The sequence below is a fragment of the Cebus imitator genome, unplaced genomic scaffold (assembly GCF_001604975.1).
Source record: "Cebus imitator isolate Cc_AM_T3 unplaced genomic scaffold, Cebus_imitator-1.0 Scaffold26, whole genome shotgun sequence".
Lineage (NCBI taxonomy): Eukaryota > Metazoa > Chordata > Mammalia > Primates > Cebidae > Cebus > Cebus imitator.
Genome location: NW_016107341.1, coordinates 4,632,582 through 4,653,793, shown reverse-complemented (window position 1 = coordinate 4,653,793; position 21,212 = coordinate 4,632,582). Strand labels below are relative to the sequence as shown.

Sequence of the window (21,212 nt, the reverse complement as noted above, 5' to 3'; positions counted from 1 at the left end):
AATCGATTCTGAGTAGCCTGCTGACCCCAGGTTTTGGCTCCCTGTGCATATTACAAGAATAGAATCCGGGAGCCAATTTACTTCATATGTGGAAAAACCCAAAAGGGGTAGGACCAAATCCAAGGCTTGCAACCTTCAGTGGCTCCTCTGTCACAGTCATGCACACTGGGAGTCAGCTGGTTTTTAGATGCCACACACACAGGTTGTGTCACATCTGATAATTTAAGGAGATGAATGACCTCATATAATTATCACGCATGGTTTGGTCTCATGTGTTACCATTCCCTTATGTTTATTTATTACCATCACAGAAAAGTATAAATTTTAAACAATTACTCACCAGTAGACCTTGACACCCATGTATCAATCCTCTGGGAACAAAGCTCCCCATGCACAATAAAATTTTGCCTCATAAAAATTAATGTCAATTTCTCCACTTACATAGGAAAATCAGGTGTTTGGACAGACAGCCAAGCAGCTAATATATTTAATTTAGAGCAATCTACAGAGCCTCTATTGTGCCCATCATCCTGAGGCTTTGTATGGCCCATTTGTTTGAGTCACCCAAAATTTTTGCAGATGTAAAGGTAAATTTAAGTCAATTCTAATAAAATGTCATGACAAAGACAGGGTGGTATTTTTAAAGTGACAAACATCATAAAAATTTTACATTCTTTTCTGTGGCAAATGTCAGAATGACTGCCATAAAAAGGCCATGTTGGCTTGGTGGCTCACGCCTGTAATCCTAACTCTTTGGGAAGCCGAGATGGGCAGATCACCTGAGATCAGGAGTTCAAGACCAGCCTGGCCAATATGTTGAAACCCCATCCCTACTCAGAATACAGAAAAATTAGCCAGGTGGGGTGGTGGGTGCCTATAAACCCAGCTACTGAGGAGGCTGAGGCAGAAGAATTGCTTGAACCGGGGAGGCAGAGGTGGCAGTGTGCTGAGATCAGGCCATTGTACTCTAGCCAAGGCAACAGAGCGAGACACCATTTTCTTTTTTTTTTAAAGTCCAGGTCCCTGGCATGAAAAACTTTCTGCTTCAATGGTTATCACCAAACTGTAATCATTAGTCATGGTATTAATGTATTGGTTAATCTAAAACATCTCTTTTAGCCATAAATCAATTCCAAATTTGCACCAGAAATTTTTTCAATGTTTGATTTCTACCAACAAGAGAACAGTGTTTCTGAGAGGCTCAACTCCATATATATTGCAAAGTGAAAGGGTGGAGTTAGATGAGTATAACTAACCAACAGTCGGATGAGTCAATTAAAAGCTGGCCTTTTTCAGTATGCTCTTGGGAGATTTTTGCCAACTTCTGTCTTGGTTGCGAAAAATGCAAGTGGTCTTGATTTTACCAGCCTGCACTCACTCAATTTGTAGGGTAGTCTGGAATCATTTCTATAAACATCCTGGATAGATGGCTTTATTAACTTTCATATATTCTGTTTTGAGGCTGCCAACTCACATCTTTGACAATGAGAGGATACCAGTGTTAAAGCTATGACTTTTAAAAATAGATTCACTCTCTGTGGCACAGTTCTACAACAGGTGCTGGCTGAAATGTCACAACAAAGCACATCAAATGCTTTGTGGTTCTGCTTTCTTCATGGTCTCTTTTAGGACACTGGTTTTGTCCTTAACCTAGGGATAGAACAGTTCATCCAGCCCGGTCCACTTACACTCTACTGTATCTCTCTTCCTTTCCCTTTTATGATAAAAAGCTACACAAGTTTTAGGAAGAGACATTTTTAAGAACTGCTAAATGTCCCTTTTTCCATTCATTTTAAGTTTTTCTCATGGCCCAAATGGTTATAAATTAGCACAGTAATCTAGCTCACTGACCCATAGTCATCAATTCATGATCTCTTAAAGGCAGAAAAATTGCACAAGGCACAAATAATGAAGCCCGGCTATTATGCAGTCCTTTAGAGTTCCCCATGCATTCTTTCATTTAATCCTCACGATAAAACTGGATGCAGGAAGCAAAAATATTACCCTTGTTTTACAGATGGAGAAATCAAGGCTGAGAATTAGTTCTGCTCTAGTTTACATGACTCCTCTCCCTCAGTCTTATTGCTGGAGTATGCAGCCAGGTGAGATAACAGATGCTAAGACCTCAAAGCTCCTGCAAAGGGCAGCAAAGTTCAGCAGGTAAGTGTAGGAATCTAGCATCGAGCTGCTTGAGATCAAACTCTAACTCCCAAGGAAATTCAGAAAAGTTCTTCATAGTTTAAACTTGTTTCCTCATATACAAAACAGAGATAATCATTCTTAACTCAGAAAACTGGGTTGAAGGTTAGATGGATTAAAAACATAAGGCTCACATCTGTTAGGCTCACTTTGGGAGGCGAAGCAGGTTGATCACTGAGGTCAGGTGCTGGAGGCCAGCCTGGCCAACATGGTAAAACCCCGTCTCTACTAAAAATATCAAAATTAGCTGGGCATAGTGGAGCATGCCTGAAATCCCAGCTACTCGGGAGGCTGAGGCAGAAGAATCGCTTGAACCTGGGAGGTAGAGGTTGCAGTGAGCCAAGATCATGACTGCACGCCAGCCTGGGCAACAAAGCAAGACTCTGCCACAAAAAAGAAAAAAAACGGGGGGGGGGGGGTACTAATTAATAGTGCCTGGCATATAGAAGGATCTCAAAAATGTCAGAAAGCAATATTATTATAATTGAAGGATGATTGTTAGTAATTATTACCGTTCAGACACTACAGATAGAGACACCAAAATTTGCTCAAACTGTGAACATCTATGGGAGACAAGAAAGAGCAAAGTCACAAAAGTGAAATAAATAGCCCACCTAACTCTTCTCATCTCTTGCCACAAACCACAAGAGTGGTTTTTCCACACTGCTATCATACCAATGAGATGAAGATTGATTTTTAGATCCACTGGCATTTGCAATCCTAACCATTCATTCATTCATCTCGGAAATTCAGAGAACTGCTGTGATGGAAACTGCCAGTAATTTCCAGACCTTCAGGAGACCTGCGATGCCTCCGTGAGGGTTAACCAGGGATATGCTTTGCAGGGATATTCTGTCAGTTTTCGGTTTATTTGTTTGGAGACAGGCTTCCCTATGTTGCCCAGGCAAGACTTGAATTCCTGGTCTCAGGCGATCATCCTGCCTCAGCCTCCCTAATAGCTGAGCCTACAAGCAAGACCCCACCCAACTGCCAGTGGCTTTTTATCCTCTAGAGTTTTTTGTTTTCTTGACAAGGATCTGTTTCAACCAAAACTTCTGCCCTCTACTGAAGGCAGGAAGCACCAATAGTGTGGGGCGGTAAACCACTACTATCTGCTCAAAATTCATGACTAAGTAATGCTCAATTGCCAAAGGAAAGAACTATTTGTTCTTTTATCCATTTATTTTCAATGATATTACTGTAAGATCTTTCTACCCAAGCATCACACACTTTTTAGAAGCTAATGACATCTTATATAACTACATGGATCTTTAAGATGATATCTTCTAGGAAAGAAGTAAATGAAAAATAAAGACAAGTGAGAACCAAATGTTGCTGTGTCCAAAGGTAATATAGTGGCAAACTGGAGTCTTGTTACTACCACTGAAAGAAAAACTCTAATCCATGCCTCTCAAAATTTGAATATTACTAATGTGTATGTATGACATTTCTGAATCACGTCATTCCTTCTTGAGAATGAAATACGTAATTTAAATCATTCCTCTAAAAACATCTTCAGTAAATTAAAATTGTATCTATCCTGTATTCTAACCATCTGATTTAATTCTCAAGGCTGTTTCATATTTCAAAAGTTACTTTGTAAGACATTGTGTTCAGTCTTGATCCCTTCTTCATCTGCCTCTATCAGAACATTTATCCATCAATCATGGCATCTCATTGCTTTCATCTCTCTACCATTTGGTCTTCTCCCTCTGAGGTACTGGAATCTCCCTTCTGGTAACATTTAGTTATCTGTACAGGCTTCCCCACCTTCCCCACCCTCCCGACCCTCCCCACCAGAGCCTTTTTCTGAGAATTGCCTTTTCCCCTATCCATGGTAACAGCAACTGACCTTTTACAATGTAATACCTACTAATAAGATTGGACCAGATATGGAGAACTAACCCAAGCTCAGGCAACCAGATCTCTTTTCCAAATCCTATCTCCTGGTCACAATTAAATGGGCTGTAAGTGGCCATCTGACCCATATTCAGAGTATCATCACATCTTTTTGGGGAGGTTATCCTTTGGACTCGGATTCTAGACTCAAGCTGGTTCAAGGCTTTAAAGGAAAAAACATAATCCCTTGCAACCATTCAACACTATGAGCACTGGAAGCAGATAATACCAATTTATAGAGAAAGAGAAGAAAGAAGTGACAGAAAGAAAAGCAGAAAATGACTCGAGAGATGATCGTGACAGCAGTCTCATCTTTCTCCTCAGTTGCTGGCACATCCTTGACCTGAACTCCCATGATGGATCATCCAGCTTCACTACCATTTAAAAATATTTCTCTTTCTGGTTTAAGATCATCCTATGGTTTTATACAATTTACGATCCCAAATGGCCTAATATTAGCTAATCCATTTTTTATTATTTTTTCTTAACTTTTAAAGTTCAGGAATACAAGTGGAGGTTTGTTACAAAGGTAAACTTTTGTCAGAGGGGTTTGTTGTACAGATCATTTCATCAGCCAAGCATTAAGCCTAGTACCTGTTAGTTGTTTTTCCTGATTGTCTCCCTCCTCCGACCCTCCACCCTCTGAAACGCCCCAGTGTGTGTTGATCCCCTCTATGTGACCATGTGTTCTCATCATGTTGCTCCTTATGAGTGAGAACATGTGGTATTTAGTTTTCTGTTCTGTGTTAGTTTGCTAAGGATAATGTCTTACTCTGAATTTACTCTCTTATCTCTCACTTTCCTCATGTCACCAAATTCCTGGAAAGAGCAATCTGTGCTTGTCTCCATATTCCGACGTTACCAACTCCTCAAGCCCCTAAAACCATGCTTCTGTCCCTGACACTCTACTGAGACTTCTCTCTTCCATCAGTGGCCTGACGACTTCCTTAAAGGAGTCATCTTGTTTGACCTCTCTGCAGAGTGACCTGTAAATCCAGGCCCTTGTTTTGAAACTCAGTGTCTATCTTAGTAGATGCTAGATAAGTATGATTTAAATAAATGAACAAATCCTTCTTCTGCCTTCAAAGATACTGATCTCTGAATTTGCCTCCAAACTCTCTTCAGATATATATTTCTAAGGGCTAATAGACATCTGTAAGACGCTGCAAACTCAAAACGTCCAACAATCAACTTACTCCCACTCTCTCCACATCAATCTGCATTCATCATGTGTTTTCCAGTCTACAAAATTTAATGGCACACAATCTACATGCTGGAGATCTAAAAGTCATCTCCAACTCTTCTCTTCCTGATTCTCCAAGTCTTACAACCACCAAAGCCTGAAATTGTACTCCTACTTCATTTCTGCTTCACTTTCTCACTGCCAGTATTCTTTTTGAAACCTCGGGCATCATCTCTGGTTCAGTGAATGCTGCAATGGTATACTAACTACTCTCATTGCCTCTGCCCCATATACTGGCCCTCCTTGATCCATCTTCTATGTATTTTGATTCAAACTTGTTACTTTTTTTTTTCTTTTTTTAATTTAAAAATCTCAACAGCAACACAGAATGAAAACCAAACGTGTTTTGGTACACAGACCAGGGTATTGCAAATGTCGATGTGATATCAGCACTGCCCATCCCCTCCTTGGGTCAGGATGCAAGAAATTTATAACCAGACTCAAGCCAACAGCTACCAACATCACTTCCCATCCACAAGCCCTATGCCTAACAAAGAACAGACCATGTTTCTTTAGACCATGCCCCTCCAGTATGCAATGTACTTTTTCCTTGGTCATGCTGCGATGTATCCCAGTGTTTCACAGTCAGCTTGGAGTTGCTAATGTCTTCCTTAGGGACTTTCTCCCTCAATTTGTATTCTCAACATGTAGCTCAGTGCAGTACATAATTTGCACTGAATAATAATAATTGCATTAATTGTTGAATTAAATCATATTTGGTGTTTAAAATACTTGAAACAAGAAATATTAAAAGAGAAAGTACAAATTAAAACTACTTCTAAAAATAAAGTGTACTATTTACTTAGAAGCCTAGTTTTAAGTATACCACCTAGAAGGCTACCTACCCCCAAGTTCATTTTTCTTGTAATCTAATGAAAAAAATTTACTAACAGAATTTCTGTCTTGTTGATGAGCACTTAAGCTCTTCATAAAATGCCATACCAGTGTTTCTTATCCAATAAACCATTTCCCAGAATTTCATAAAAACTAAGAATCTTTAAGTATTTCTGTTTTGAGATCTAAATAATTCTAGTCTTTGGTCTCCAAGGTGCATTTCTGAATGCAAATATTTAAGTCTCTAAAGATGATGATTATGTTTAGGAAACAATGCTTCCAATATAACCAAGCTCATACAGGAAATGAAGAAAACAGAAGAAATTAAGAAAAATAACCAACTGCTACGTTTAGTATCTTTCATGTCATTTTGCACCTCGTAAATCTGAGGGCTCTTCTCTCCGCCCCACTTAAACATGCATCATTCTTTCCTCAGAGTATTTTCACCACAACGTCTGTTGATCACTTTTTGAAAACAAGAGATTTTTGCAGTCTGCCTGAGCCCATTTATTTCATTGCACCATCCTTCTTTTAACTCTCAAAATATGGCATTATTGATATTTAACCGTCCCTTCACATATTTTGACAGTATGCACCTTAGAAAAACGTTATTAGCTCCCTCCCTTCTTTTCCCTAATACTAAGGTATTGGGCACATATCAAAAGAAACAATTCACTAGAATTGTTTGAAAATTTGGTATGTGTTGATTACATAATACAGGTTTATCTGTATGTCAAAATCCCTCAACAATTTCTCTTAAGAGAGAAATGTCTGGTGGTAAGAGGAAATCTCCTGAAACAGTGAGTGCAGATTTAAGTAAAAGGGATCTGAAATTAAGGTCTGATCACAGGAAACTTAAGATAAAACAAAGTTAAAAATTTTTTATTTGATTTGATGGTATATACAAATAATAATATTATGGTTAATAGTAATTATAGACATGCGTGTGTATGAAAGACAGAAAAACCAGAATGAACTATTTGAATAAAATAACAGGAATTACTTTTCATCATTTGCCAGGACACCACTATAGAGTATTTTTAATTACTCAGAAAAAAGAACTTCAAATAGTAAGATTATCCCCAAATCTGAAGCATTTAAAATGACCAACACCATTACTTTCTACTGCCAGCAGTTCTAGTTTAAGTTGTTCTTCCATTTATGATATAGAATTTTAAATGTATCCTAATTTTTTAAATCCACAGAGCATATGGTTAAAAAAAAAATCAGCAGAAGCAAATGTTAAAATAACATTTAGCCAGAAATATCCCACATTCATATTCAAAGAGAACTTCAAATATTGCTTTATATATAACAGCCTAATTCTGAATTATTGAAATTAACTATAAAAAGTGTGCTGGTTTGTTGAGGCCACAAAGTCAATCTTTTCGTTGTTCATAATCTGTAAAAACAAGTGGCAAAATGTAAAGGAGCAATGACCACTTTCTTTACTCATTTTTTAAAATTGCTAAGAGTAGCTGATTCTATGTACTGAATTACTACAAAAGATGTAAAGCCTACAAAGAAGGGACACTCAAGAGCTTATATTTTACAAACAAAAACTTTAAACCTGTGCACATTTGCCTTCATTCCTAAAATATCACACCACCAAATATGTTTAATTCTTACAAATTTCAAAGCATATCTTATCTAAATGAAAGAAATAAAACTGCTTGGTATGTAAACAACTTTTAATAGGTACCAACATTTCAAGTGAAACGGTTTTTTGTCTTACTTTTTTTGTTTACTTGTCAATTATGTTAATAATCTGTCTCTATAGGACTTGAGCATTTTCAGGCTACTTGTGTATGCGGTATCTCATTTAATTGTGTCAGCAAATTATTCTCAAATGCTGGCGTTATTAAGTTAGATTTAATCCCTGAAAACAGTTGTGAGTTGACAGAAGGCCTAAAGTACAAACACTTGCTAATAAACTTATCTCACTGAGGTTTTTCTGCTCTATCAGTCCACTTAAAGTTTTAAAAATATGTGTGGACATACACATGTATATATGTGTATTTGCATACACATAAAACATTATCTATTAAATAGAATATTATATAGTGACACAAACTAGGCAAATTAATTGTGTGATGTTAATATTTTGGAGTCTCAAAGAAAAGATAGCAATGTAGTATTTTTTACAAAGTGCTGCCAGTTTTCCTTAATTGACATTGAGGTCAACTGTCTTTTTCTTTCAACTCCGTAAACAATATGATGCAATCATTTACATGTTTCAGTGCACATGCAAAAAAAATGAATCATGTGTAAGCTACATGGTTGGCTATCACAGCCCATTCCCAATTTACTGGAAAGCAGCTGTATGAAAGCCTTGGGAACAGTCGTGGTACTGTTCACAGATAGTTCATGAAAAGAAAGACTGGCTGACACACTTAGTGACACAGTGCTTGATACACACTGCAAGCCTTAAGTAAATGTGGAGATGATATAATAGAACAAAGTTTGTTCCCCATGGAAAGCAGCTGACCTGCTTTTTGAAACACTACCACAGACAGCTCTTTTAATAGAAATAATGGAACACTGTTATTTTAATAACGACAAAATCTTACTTTTTTGAAATACTGAATTCTGATTTTTTTCCCAAAATGCTAGGTATGCTTATGTTAGAAATGTTTATGTCCACACATGTAACACACTAAAGGAGATCAACAAACTGCATGATTTGCCTAAAATATGTTTCATTTTACCCATTTAAATCTCCAATTTAAAGTTATAAATAGCTTGAAGACATGTGCTAGGAAATTCTTGGAAACTTGCATCTATATTGAGAAATAGGGAAAACAAGAAAATGAAGAGGTGCTTTATATAATGATACTCCAAAGAATATGTATATTAAATAATATAGCTTGTTAGGAGTAATACTGTAAAAATTATTTTTAAAATTTCTAAATGCATTACTTATGAATATATACTCCTAAATATATATTCTAAATTTGAACACAATAATTTCCATATGTTTTTGTAAAAACTTACTACATATAAACCTTAGAAAAAACAGTATTTTATTGTTAGATTTATCAATATTGGAGAAATAATAGAAAGAAGTCTGCACAGTCAGGTGGCTGTGAGGAAAAAGGCTGTAAAGCTTTTATCTATTTTCAAAATAAACCACCTACTTTATATTCTAATTTTATCTGTATTTATTAAATTAAATTAATGAAAGCCATGGGGAGAAAAGGTAATAAAGGCACATTTTATTTTCCTTTAATAAACCATAATATGCTTAGATTCTTATATACTCTGACATTTTTTAAAAATTATATCCATTTCAGTCTGCTTAATTTTCAAATGCCAATCCAAATAGCTACACATATAGCTATGTGTAACATTCATAAATTTAACATAATATTACTACTTACATGGAAAAATATATCTATTGTTGCATATTTTAAAACATACATCTGTGGAATAATAAATTGTCATATAGTTAAGCCGATGAGAACAAAATTAAAGACCTGAGAAAAGTTTATTAATGTTTACTGCTTCAGGTTTTATTTTACATTTAATATTTTATCTCATAATTGATCATATGGCACATTTCCTTGTGTATGTAAAATGTAAACAGAAACTGCTGAGCCCAAGTGAGAATAATTATGTCACTTCTAATGCATGGATTAGATATCCATTACAATATCCTGACATACAAAATTTCTCCTTTACAGCCTTAGATACAAATTTGTCTAATAACAGAAAAAAATATATAACCTAAGTATTGAAACACAAAAGTACTATTCTTTGATGAGATTTCATGTTTATTTCCTGTGAATATCCATAATTCTTAGTTTTATATTTATACTATTGTACACTTTATATTAAAATCCAATTGGCCCTCGGCCAATTATTGTTGACTGGCATTTTGATGTGACTGAGATAAAAGTTTAATATGAATAGTTATAACTATAATTTTTTAAATGCATTTGTAGATAGATTCTAAAATTAAGGACAAATTTAAATTAACATTATAATACTGGCTATCACACTTGTAATTCTAAATTTTAAAATAGAAGTCTTTTAACATGTGCCAAGAAATTATTTCCAGAAAAAGGGAAAAGTACCCTTTTTGAAAGCTACATTTTAAAATACCAATACAACATGTGCATACTATAGCAATAAAAATGATGTATTCTCCATTTACATATCAACCAATACACATTAAGTGGCTGTTACGGTATCACGTATTTATGTTTCACACCTTAGGGGGACAAACATTTCCAAAAGAAACTCTTAATAGAGAGAAATAAATGTATCAAAATTTCTTTGTCTAAAAAAAAAACCTATTTTAGTGTTAACTCTTAAAATAGGTTAACTATTACTTTAATCCAAAAAAATATTATATAGAATGTATGCTAAACCAGGGAGCAAAAAATGAAGGAAGATATTTAGACTGACATATTTTTTGTTTTATCATAATAAAATTTAAGGCCTTCATACAAATGTAAACACTCTACTTTAAAAAAAACTTTGATTTACTAATTCTAATTGAAGTCCAACTCCAATTAGTGCATAATTAATTTTATATTGTGTGATGGCATGCTCTTTCTTTTCAGATGATAAAAACTTCTTATATTACTTTTCCTCTGAAAAATAAAATTGGCAAAACAACAAAAATATTTACTAATGGTGCCCATATAAATTTATACACAGAAACATAATAATTGCCTTTAGTAACATTACACTCTTTGTACTCACTTTTTATAAATTTGAAATTTTCCCCAAAGATTTGAGATTTGTCCTGATTGATTGACCAGTACATATGAATTCTTTTCTCAAAAGAAAAGCAAGTGGCACCACATCTTCATGAAAAATATTGCATTTTTTTTAATTTCAGAAAGTTTATTCAGAAATCTAACATGAAATACAAATGCCAACCATCACTCCTTTCCTCAGAAGGCAGTGTTACTAACTTTTCAATTAAAAAACTGAAGATGCAGAAGGCTTCCAAAAATATTGTTAAGATTACCTACAGGAGATTGACTTTGCTCCACAAAACCTTTTATTAAGTATTTCATTCATGAGCTAATCAATGTCATATAATTTTAAAGTACCTTGAATTTTTATTGTTAAAAAAAATTTCAGATCCTTTTAAAGAAAAGAAATTGTGGTGTCCTACTTCCCATTGTTGTCCAGTATTTACACTCTTTCTTGTCTCTAATAAATTTCTGATCATGAAAATTAAATAACTTATAATTTTAGGAAAGCAGAGGTCCTCTTACAATAAGGATTTTTACATTAATATTTCACCATAGTATGTTGAGGAATAAAAGGATGTATTTTGTTATAGTTTTCCCCAATGCTATGATGTATCGCCCCATGATAAAAATATTGATAAGTTGTCGGTTAAAAACAACACTGTAAAAATGAGTAATCGGAACACAGTTGGAAAGTGACTGTTTTTTAAAGAGCCACTTCTTTATTTGACACAGAATGCAGGCGACTCACTTGAGTTCTCACTTTACAGGCCAAGCAACGAAAAGACTTTAAAAAATTAAATGGAAGTGTGATGCCTTAATAAGAGTAAATAATTTTGAAGCATCTTTACAGTGATTCTTACTCTTTTTATGTTTAAAAATATCCGACTGGAACATTCTGCCAATTAAACGAAGATCTCCAGATGGCATTTACCCTTTTGCTTCATAACAAAAAGGATCTGCAATCAGTTTTATGGAAGATTATCTAAAGAGGAACATTACTGTAAATCAATGACCAAAAAAAAAAAAAATTAGACACTCCCCTTCTCCAGGATAGAATGTGCAGCCTCCAGATTCTTGCACTGACATCTAATGTAATAAATACTTAAAACTGAATCTTAAATAATAGCCGCAGGCTTTCAACTGGTAAAGATTCACTGTTACTTTCCACCAAAAACTCCAGTATTCTGCTCTCAGCCAACAAAGGACAGCAAATAATTCCCAGCAGCATAAATACCGGGAAAGCTACCTTGGGCTTTGTTTTTGTTATGTAAAATGCATTAAAGTGACTCATCCACTTAACATTACCTACCCTTAGAAGCTTTAAAGAAGCTTCAAGAACCAAAATAAATGCTTTCCCAGAATGCCGGATAGGCTATTCCGGCGCATTAAAAAAAATATATGTATATATTTATATGTGCCATTGAGTTAGACTCTATTTTGCTGCCTAAGAGAGGAAAGAATTATTATTTTTCATGCCCTTCCTGCCGTGTGACTATAGCTACCTATAAGCCCTCTATTTCCAGAACAGCAGTGAGGTTTTTTTCATTTAAAAGTTATTTTAGAAACGTTAAAAATAAAAGAATATTGCAGGAGACTGGAAACAGTCCCTCCTTCAAAGAATAGGCTCTATTCATTCGAAGAACAGGGACCGCGTGTCTGCCGACACTTAGGTGTTTCCAATAATGGGTTGGGGAGGCTGGATCGCGTGGTCCCAGTACCTGCGAGCCCCCTGCGTGGACAGGACTCTGGATCGCAGGCATCTAACCCGAAAGGCTGTCAAGCGCATCCAGGAATGTGGGATAAAACGAGTTTGGGCACTACAGCAATTAAAGAGCATCTCGGAAGCCTACTGTGGGAGAAGTCCACGCTACCTCGGCCAGCCTGAAATTACCTATTCGTAAAATACTCAACCAAAACATAACTTTTTATTGAACTGGGTTGGATGAGAGCGGGTGAATTGGCTGGCTGGAAACTTTTTCCCCAGTACCGCTGCACTCTGAAGTCTAGAGAATCCCTTTAGAAGCGGGCTGAGACGCCGCCGAGTCGTCGTCGGGCGCTTCCCGGGACAGCCGGCCCCTCGCGCCCGGCCCCGCGGAGGCGCCCGAGACGCCGGTTCGGGGCACATTCCAGCGGCGAGCCGCGCGCACGGCCCGCCCGGCCGGCCTCTCCGCATCCGAGCCTGGCTGCCCGGCCGCTCGCTCCCCACCCCCACGGGCAGAAAAGCCCCGCGACTCGGGAACCGACCCCCACCCCCGGCTCCCGCAGCAACCTCGGCCGGCGCTCCCTGCCCGGCCCGACCCGCCGACTTACGTGACGGCCGAGGGGAACGGCTCCTCCGACGAGGGGCGGATGAGCAAAGATTGGAAAAGTGTCAGAGTCAAGGCCAGCAGGCAGCCAGCAGCCATCTTCGCGATCGAGGATCGATGCCCCCTCCCTGCCCACGCGGGGGAAGGAGCGGCGCTGGAAACCGCCGGCGGAGGAAGAACAGCACCCGCCGCCGGGACCGCGGGCGTCTGGAGGGCCGGCTGCGCCCGGGGCCCGAGGCGCGGAGCCGCGCGGGGGGCTGCGAGGGCGGGCGCGGGCGCCGGGGAAGGGGCGGTGGCGGGCGGACCCACTAGCGCGCGTCGGCTGCTCCGCGCCGCGGCCGCCTTGCCTCCGCCGCCATCAAGGGCGACTTTGGAAACAGACCTCGGCGAGCCTGCCGGCGCTCGCGCGCTCTCGCTCTCCCTCTCGGTTTCCTCCCTGATTTATTCCCCCGATTGCCGAGGCGAAGGCGGGGGCGGGGGCGGGGGCGGGGCGGGGGCGGAGGAGGGGAGACGGCGCTGGAGGGCGGGGGTGGCTGCAGGAATGGGGAACGGCAGGCAGAGAGACTTGTGGAAGCGAGGGGCTCCGTCTGGCTTCTCCGAGAAGTCAGAGGGAGGCGGCTGGGGGTGGGCAGCGGGAAGGCTGGGCGTCAGAGCAGTCGGGCGGAGACGGGCCGGGAGCAGCCCTCCATACAAGGCAGCCGGGAACTCCCAAAGTCGGCGCCGGCTCGCTCCCGCCGCCCGGCGTGCGCAGGGGCAGCGGACCAGCCCCACGGGGCTCCCGGGGGACCGCCAGCCGCCCAGCGGGCATCCACAGGCTGCAGAGGCTCCAGCCCGGCACTTGGCTCGCGTCTTCGGGGGTTATTTTTGCACATTCAGGCAGCGTTCCCCCCAGCCCTACTTCCCAGGCGCAGAATCCACTGCCTGCCTAGGAATCGTGTAGTGATTTGACAACAAATGTAGGAGGGGTTTGTATTACATTTTAAAGCACCACTGTTGACTCTCTACCAGGTGGCACTATTTGCCCGCGTGTGCCGTAGGTTAGAGCCTCTGGCGGGGCTGGGTGCCCTTTGTGCCAGCGGCCCCACGCCCAGGTACTGCTCAGCTCACCTGGCGAGGACAGAGACTCGGGGACCTGGCTGTGGACTGTCTGAGAAGTACTGACGCTGTAAAATCTTCCCAGTCCTGTGGTTCCATTGGACAGAGGGGTGAAGGGACGCATTCTGCATCTAGGGAGGACAGTAGTGAGAAAAGGGCTTTGCAGCATCCCAGTTGGGACTGCCTCCAGAAGGGTCCTAACACCCTGCTCTGGTCACTGGCCTGCCCGGCCTGACAAGGTTACCGCAGGGTGAGCTCACTTTTGTCAATGCGAAGGCATGAAAAGGGTAAGCGGCGGGAACAGGTGGCACTCTGCGAAATGCGCCTGAAATGTAGAGGAGGAATTAAGGGAGGGGGAGAGCGCTAGGGAGTAGCAATGCCGGACTGGTTTTACCTCCAGACTCAGGAGAAGCAGTGGCGGGCTTTCTCCTTGAAAAAACAGGGTCTGCGAATAGGCCTCTCCCGCCCAGCACAGGCCTCCGATCAAGAGGGCCCTAGTGGGCCAAAGGTAGAAATATATCCTTGCACACCTTAAATTCTTAAGCTCCCTCTAGTAGTGTATAAGAATACTTTTGACATGACGTGCACAGAATACAATTTGTGATGACTGTCCTGCATATGCAAAAATTCTGTGAGTATTGGGGTGAATGTCGGATTTTAATTAGCTGGTTCTTATTTCTAGGAGAAGCTTCTGAAAGAAAAAAGACCCTTATTAATTCGAAGTGGATTTTCCAGCTCTCTGAAGGCAATCTCCCAAAACAAAGACTGATAATAATACTACTACTATTAATTACTGACCAAATTTTAAGAGCGGATGTGATTTTATGATGCTTAGCCTGAATTTTTTTTGTTCCCACGTATCTCCTTTTTTCTTAATGCTTTATTTGTTTTCTTTATGTTCTCTGCATCTCTCTTGCTTTTTGTTTCTTTCTTTCTACTCTGAGTGGCCTCACAAAAGGCACCCCACCGTGACTTAACTTAGTTTGTTTTATGCCGGGCATGGAGACTGTGGCAGCAGGAGCTGCGCAAATGAGGGATGAAGTGGGACGTAATGGGATTGAGAACTACAGCTCAGGAGGGATATTTTATGTAATTGAAGATAGCGTTCCACTCCAAAATTAGATAAGCAAATAGTCAAATCCATCATTTCTTCCATTTTTAATAATTCAAAAGCAGACTTTCTTCCCCAGCATGAGGATTAAAAAGAGCAGAATTAGATGCCCATTATTGTCTATGTGATATGTTGGTATCATAATGGCCTCACTACCTAAAAATATCATTATCATATATTCTGTCAATTATTTCAACATCGACTCCAGACTTCCCACTATGGTACCCTGTTTCAAATTTTATATCTTTAGGAGAAAGGGCTTAAAGAATAAGAGAATGTAATAAGCTTGTAGAGAGGTAAGTCAGCCTTCATTATTAACTTTGTTGGCCTTTGAGCCAAATCTCAATTTCTTTGGATCACTCTGATGAAACACTGTGTTCTCCAATATGTGAAGCTGTTGAGGAAAGATATTGCTTCCACAATTCTTACTGAAAGGGTTGGTTATCAACTGTGAGCCTTGATCATTGTTTAATACTCTGTTGTAAGGTTTGCTATTAATTGCTTTTTACCAATCTAAACCTTTGTATTGAAGATATTCAAAATGTGGGGTTTTTTAATCTATGAAAACTGAAAGAAGACCATTTCCATAACATAGCATTATGCTTCTGTAGGATTAACTATAGCCATAACAATGCATTTTTTTCAGCTCAGTTCTGTTATTTTGGAAAGTTCCCTTAAAATCAGATTACATCCTATTAATCTTAATAAAATTTTGCTTAATCACAATAAATTTACTATTCAACATAAAATGTTTACAAATTATAAGGATTGATGTTAAGCTGTTACATTATAGTGAATAGTGTAAATGTGCAGTAAATACAGTAAATATATTACAGGTTATAAATGAGCAAGAAGTCGCAAGTCAATATCTACTGTTCATTTAAGAAGAAATAATTTAATTAGAAAGTTAGTGAAGTATTACTGCAGGAGATTTTTGCATTTAATCATTTCTAGAACAAAGCTTAAAGAGATTTAAGTCATGCACATCACTGACCTTTACCTATGACAAACTTGCGATTGGCATCTTTTGGTTAAATCTCAATTGTTAGTTCATATAAATGTTTAATTTTTTTCATATACATTTCATTTTTTAGTAACTAAAAGAACAACAAACACCTTATTGCCATGAAATGTTTATTCTTACTCCTTTTTTTAGGTGATAACTATGAATATTGGCTGCATACAATTATGTTTTTATTGTAGTTTTATGAGCGTATGTATGTACAAGCATATTTTTCTTTGATTTTTTTCAGTAAATCAAATCAAATTTCTTCAACATTTTGCCCCGCAAAAAAGAGACAAAGTAACCTAATTGAAATTATTTAGTCTTTCTCTCTCTTTTTTGTTCTCATGTACAAAAAGAAAATAATTATCCTTAGCCAAAGTAATTCAAAGGAAATAATTAATTTTCATATGTCTTGCACATCTTAAGAAACCTAAGGTGAAAACCTTGACAAAGGACCTTATTTGCTTGTATGCATATAGAAGTATAGACATACTGTTAGAATCACAATCAGAAAAACTTGTGATTTGAGATGGCACTATGCTTCCATGCGCACAAAGATGTGTGCCAGAGAAAGCGAAAATTAAAGACAAATGGACAGAAAGCTTCGACAATCTTATCTCTTTGGGGAATACTTTCAAGAGACAGGAATAAGAAAGAAAGCAATTCAGAAGTATCGATGCCCAGGAGAATGGTTAAGGGCGTGTGTAGTGATTTTTAAGTCAGAGTTTATATTAGGCATTTTTAAAGTAAAGTGGCACATTGAAGCCTTCATTTAAAAAAAAAAAGAAGAAGAAGCATAGAAAAGAAACTATCCTAAACTAAGAAACATGGTCAAATATTTTCTATAAACAAGACAACTATTTAGAAAAAATTTTTCCTTGGCCCAAGTAATATAGCTATTGAATGATAATTTGTGATGAAAGAAATTTGGATTTGGATATGTTTTGGAATAATATAACCCATTATAGTAGCTACAGATGACATAGTCTATTAGATGAGTGTGCATAGAACCACACCATATAATGTTTCTAGAGGTTTCTCCCTCTAAAGTAACAAGTATGGGAGAGAAAATAAGACAGCAGTCATTTTAATTTTTAGCCACATATTTTAGATTGATGTGATTTAAATGGCTACCATTATTACAAAGAATACGTGACTATCTGGCCATACTAGTGAACTTAAAATCTTATATTCCTTTGATAGATGAATAAAATAGGCATGATGTTGTCTTCTTCACAGATGGGAGATATAAACTTTTTAAGTTTTGCATTTGGGAATACTTGATAATCAACATAGAGCAAATATTATCCAGTCATAGTATTTTCTTCAAGTCGTACAAGGTAGTAGAGTATAATTCCTAAGAATTCCTGGTAATTTAGGAAAAAAGAACTGAGGAATATTGTTATATCTATCTCATGCTCTATCACATTTTGAATAATCAAACTAATAGCATTTGAACATTTCATACCATTAAAACTAAGGACAGGGATTTTAAACTATTCTGTTCTAAAGACAACTTGTGTTGTATAGAGTTGGAATTCATATATATTGATTTTCTTTTTCTTATCCTCAATTCTTTACATTTTATCCCAGGGTGATCCATTCTTTAATAATATGGTTCTCTCAGAATGTCCATAGCTATCTAGAAAAAGAGAATTGATTTAATAAATTTGCCAACCTGGGTAAAGATGGTCCAAACAAAAACAGTAAACTGGGTCTTGAGTTTCAAGTGGAGTGTTTTTATTACCTGGATGTTGCTACAAGCCTTTCTGTTACACAAAGATCTACCTTTTGCCAAGATGTTCATTTTTGTGAACATATTTTATACTATCAAGATACTGGCAGATTAATATTTAGTTAGTTTAAGCCAAACAACCAAATGCATAACTTTAAGATATCACAGAACTCCAAAGAGAGGATGTTTATTATATTCAGTAACATTTAATCATTTAGCTGTCATTAATGATGATCTTAACTTTAATTGTGTCATTTCACATGATCAGCAGTCATTACTTGTAATAAGAGCAAGCCTGTTTTGGTTGGGTTGACTGTGTGTATATTCAGTCACCTTTGTGTTTTCTGTGTTAGTATCAGAAAATTCCTCATATCCAAGACCTAATGCTTTCCAAATGACTATTAGAGGACTTTCAGATTTTGTATGCTTTGGGTTAAATATATATTTGCTTTAAACTTCATTTCTATTTCTCAAAATATATAAAACTTTTCCCTTTCAGCAACAATATTTATCAAAAATGAGCTGTCACCATAAACCTAGTTACAACACCGTGTCCACCCTTCAATTCAAGCATTAACATCAGTGTTCCGGGACAGAACCCAGTTCTGCTGTTTCTCCTTTTCTTCCCTAAGTTAACCAGCCAACTCACCTGCTCCTTCTCCATCACTTCTTTTGATCTTTTCCTTCTTCAACAGGCAATAGTTGTCTTTAACATATTACCATAGGAGAGACTTCTGGTTTTTTGTTTGTTTGTTTGTTTCTTTGTTTGTTTTTTAGTAGTAAAGAGGAAAAGAAGTAGAAAAGTAGGGAAAGCAAAGAGAAATTATCTAGAGGAGAAAAAAATGGAAACATGAAGGAGGAAACAATATGAAAGAAAGGATGAATTTGTTCCTATAACACAGACAAACGCAATGCAAAAAAGAATGAGAGAAACCAGAGATGAGAAATGTCAATGCCAAAATTGCTTGAAAGAAGACAAAGGAGTAGGGCAACTCAATTTACTTCAATATTCAATCAACTGAAATTTGTGTTGCTAAACAAATGCATAATCTTCAATGTCTCATGATTTTACAAGAAATACAGTCAAGTTTTTTTTTTCTAATTTAAAAGTAAAACAGATTACATGATGGGCTTGGGCAGGGGAGACAAGAATGCAAGGAAACGGGGCTGGCCATCTGTGCTGGTGTGACAGTCAAGGTGCACTTCACAGCAAGCATCAAACACTGGCCTTTTTTTTTTCTTTTTCTTTTTTTTTTGTTTTGAGATGGGGTCTCACTCTGTCTCCCAGTGTGGAGTGCAGTGGCATGTTCTAAGCTCACTGCAGCCTCGACCTCCCGCACTCAGGCGATCCCCCGAACTCAACCTCTGGAGTAGCTGAGACTACAGGCACACACCACTACATCCATTTAATTTTTCTTTTTTTTTTTTTTTGTAGAGACTGGGTTTTGCCACATTGGCCAGGCTAGTCTCAAACTCCTGGCTTCCAGCGATCCACCTGCCTTGGTCTCCCAATGTGCTAGGATTATAGGCGTGAGCCACCGTGCTTGGCCTTTAACCACTTTTTTAAGTCAAAAAAGTAAATAATATTGAAAGCATTACGTTAGATACAACTACTATAACATAAGTTTGCAAATTCCCTATGCCTCCAATGTTAGTTGCAAATAGTTACAAATCTAATCAGTTGGCATTAGAATATTTATATGAACTAGGAAAAACATCATACTCTATTTCATATAAAGTGCTGATTTATATATACCAATTCTTTTTTAGTAAATTACTCATGAACTTTAATTAACCTACATTTTTAAAATTTTCAAACTTCAAAACCACTTTTTTCTCCCTGTACCTTTTTTCAGAAAAAATTCACAAACAATAGGTAAGTGTAAATGGGATTACAGGAAAGGGCAACAGTGACTTAGCTGCTTCAATGATTTTATTCTCACCTGAAAAACTGTTCACATTTTAAAAATGTTCAGGATCCCTGGACTATGTCATCTGCCTTGGGTTCCTTCCCATGTCTTACATCAGTTTGTTCTTAATAAGAAAACTTGAACTTACTCATCTCTTAGGCTTGTGTCAAATACTCAAATTACTGATCTCAGATTTAATGTGGGCTTTTAAAATTAATCATTACACAAACTTCTCCATAACTGAGGATAGCTATGTTAGCATACAGTGGTATGTTAGACACAGGCATATCTCTTAGCTATGGGATTTATCAAAGAGCAGACCTAGGATTTGAGCCTAGGCACACTCCCTTGGGTACCCTGACTGTGAACCTCTGTGCCATATGGTCTTTCTGCTCTGAATATTTAGTAGTTCAGAGATTTAGGCAGAGTTACTTAGCCTTCCTGAGCCTCAGTTTTTAATTTTCTAAAAATGGAAATAATGCTGTAATAGAGCTTTTTCCAATTTGTCTTTTTAACAAATTGATATGTGTATGTGTGTGTGTGTATATATACACACTATATATCAAGCTTTATTGATATATATAATTGATATATTGCATATCAATTCACCCTTTTAAAGTGTACATCCTAATGCCTTTTAGTATTATACAAAGATTTTCACTCCTATTTAAAAAGATCAACCATTAAATATTTAAACTGGGATTGGATTTGATGAGACCTACGTGTATTGGCTATGTAGACATGTGACAAATAGCAGTTCAATTTTAACATTAATATTGGACAAACTTTAATGACTTTGACCCTTAAGTCTTACTCCTAATGACAGTGTTTTTCCATATATAAAAGCTTAGTCTCTCTTCTTTACATTGTCCATCTTAAGCATGTAATCACTATTTAAAAACTTGTATTTAAAAATACTACTCATTTAGATCTCACATGATTCATATGAAAACAATAAAATTATAATTTAGATTGGCATTTGTACCTATGTTTTTATTTGTATCATTTATGTATATATATGGAGTTTATGTTATCTTTTTACTTGTACAGTGAAAATAGTATTTATGACATTGAAGTATGTGAAGCTGTAAATGGCATTTGCATTCATAAGATACATCAACTCTGCTTCTACATTTAATCACTGGCTAGAGCTATTTATTGC

General features: G+C 37.6%; 1 protein-coding gene across 10 annotated transcripts in view; it reads right to left on the bottom strand.

Annotated features, from left to right (window-relative positions):
- The window catches only part of CACNA2D1 (calcium voltage-gated channel auxiliary subunit alpha2delta 1), a 489,928-nt gene extending 476,134 nt beyond the window's left edge, over positions 1–13,794 (bottom strand). For 9 of the 10 annotated variants that reach the window (XM_017523100.2, XM_017523102.2, XM_017523104.2 and 6 more), the window contains exon 1: positions 13,198–13,634. In XM_017523100.2, coding sequence (XP_017378589.1) covers positions 13,198–13,292 — 95 coding nt within the window. In that variant the 5' untranslated portion in view covers positions 13,293–13,634. Of the gene's footprint in view, positions 1–13,197 lie in introns of all 10 variants that reach the window. The other variant, XM_017523103.2, reaches the window with a different exon arrangement.
- Positions 13,795–21,212: the final 7,418 nt, after the last annotated feature.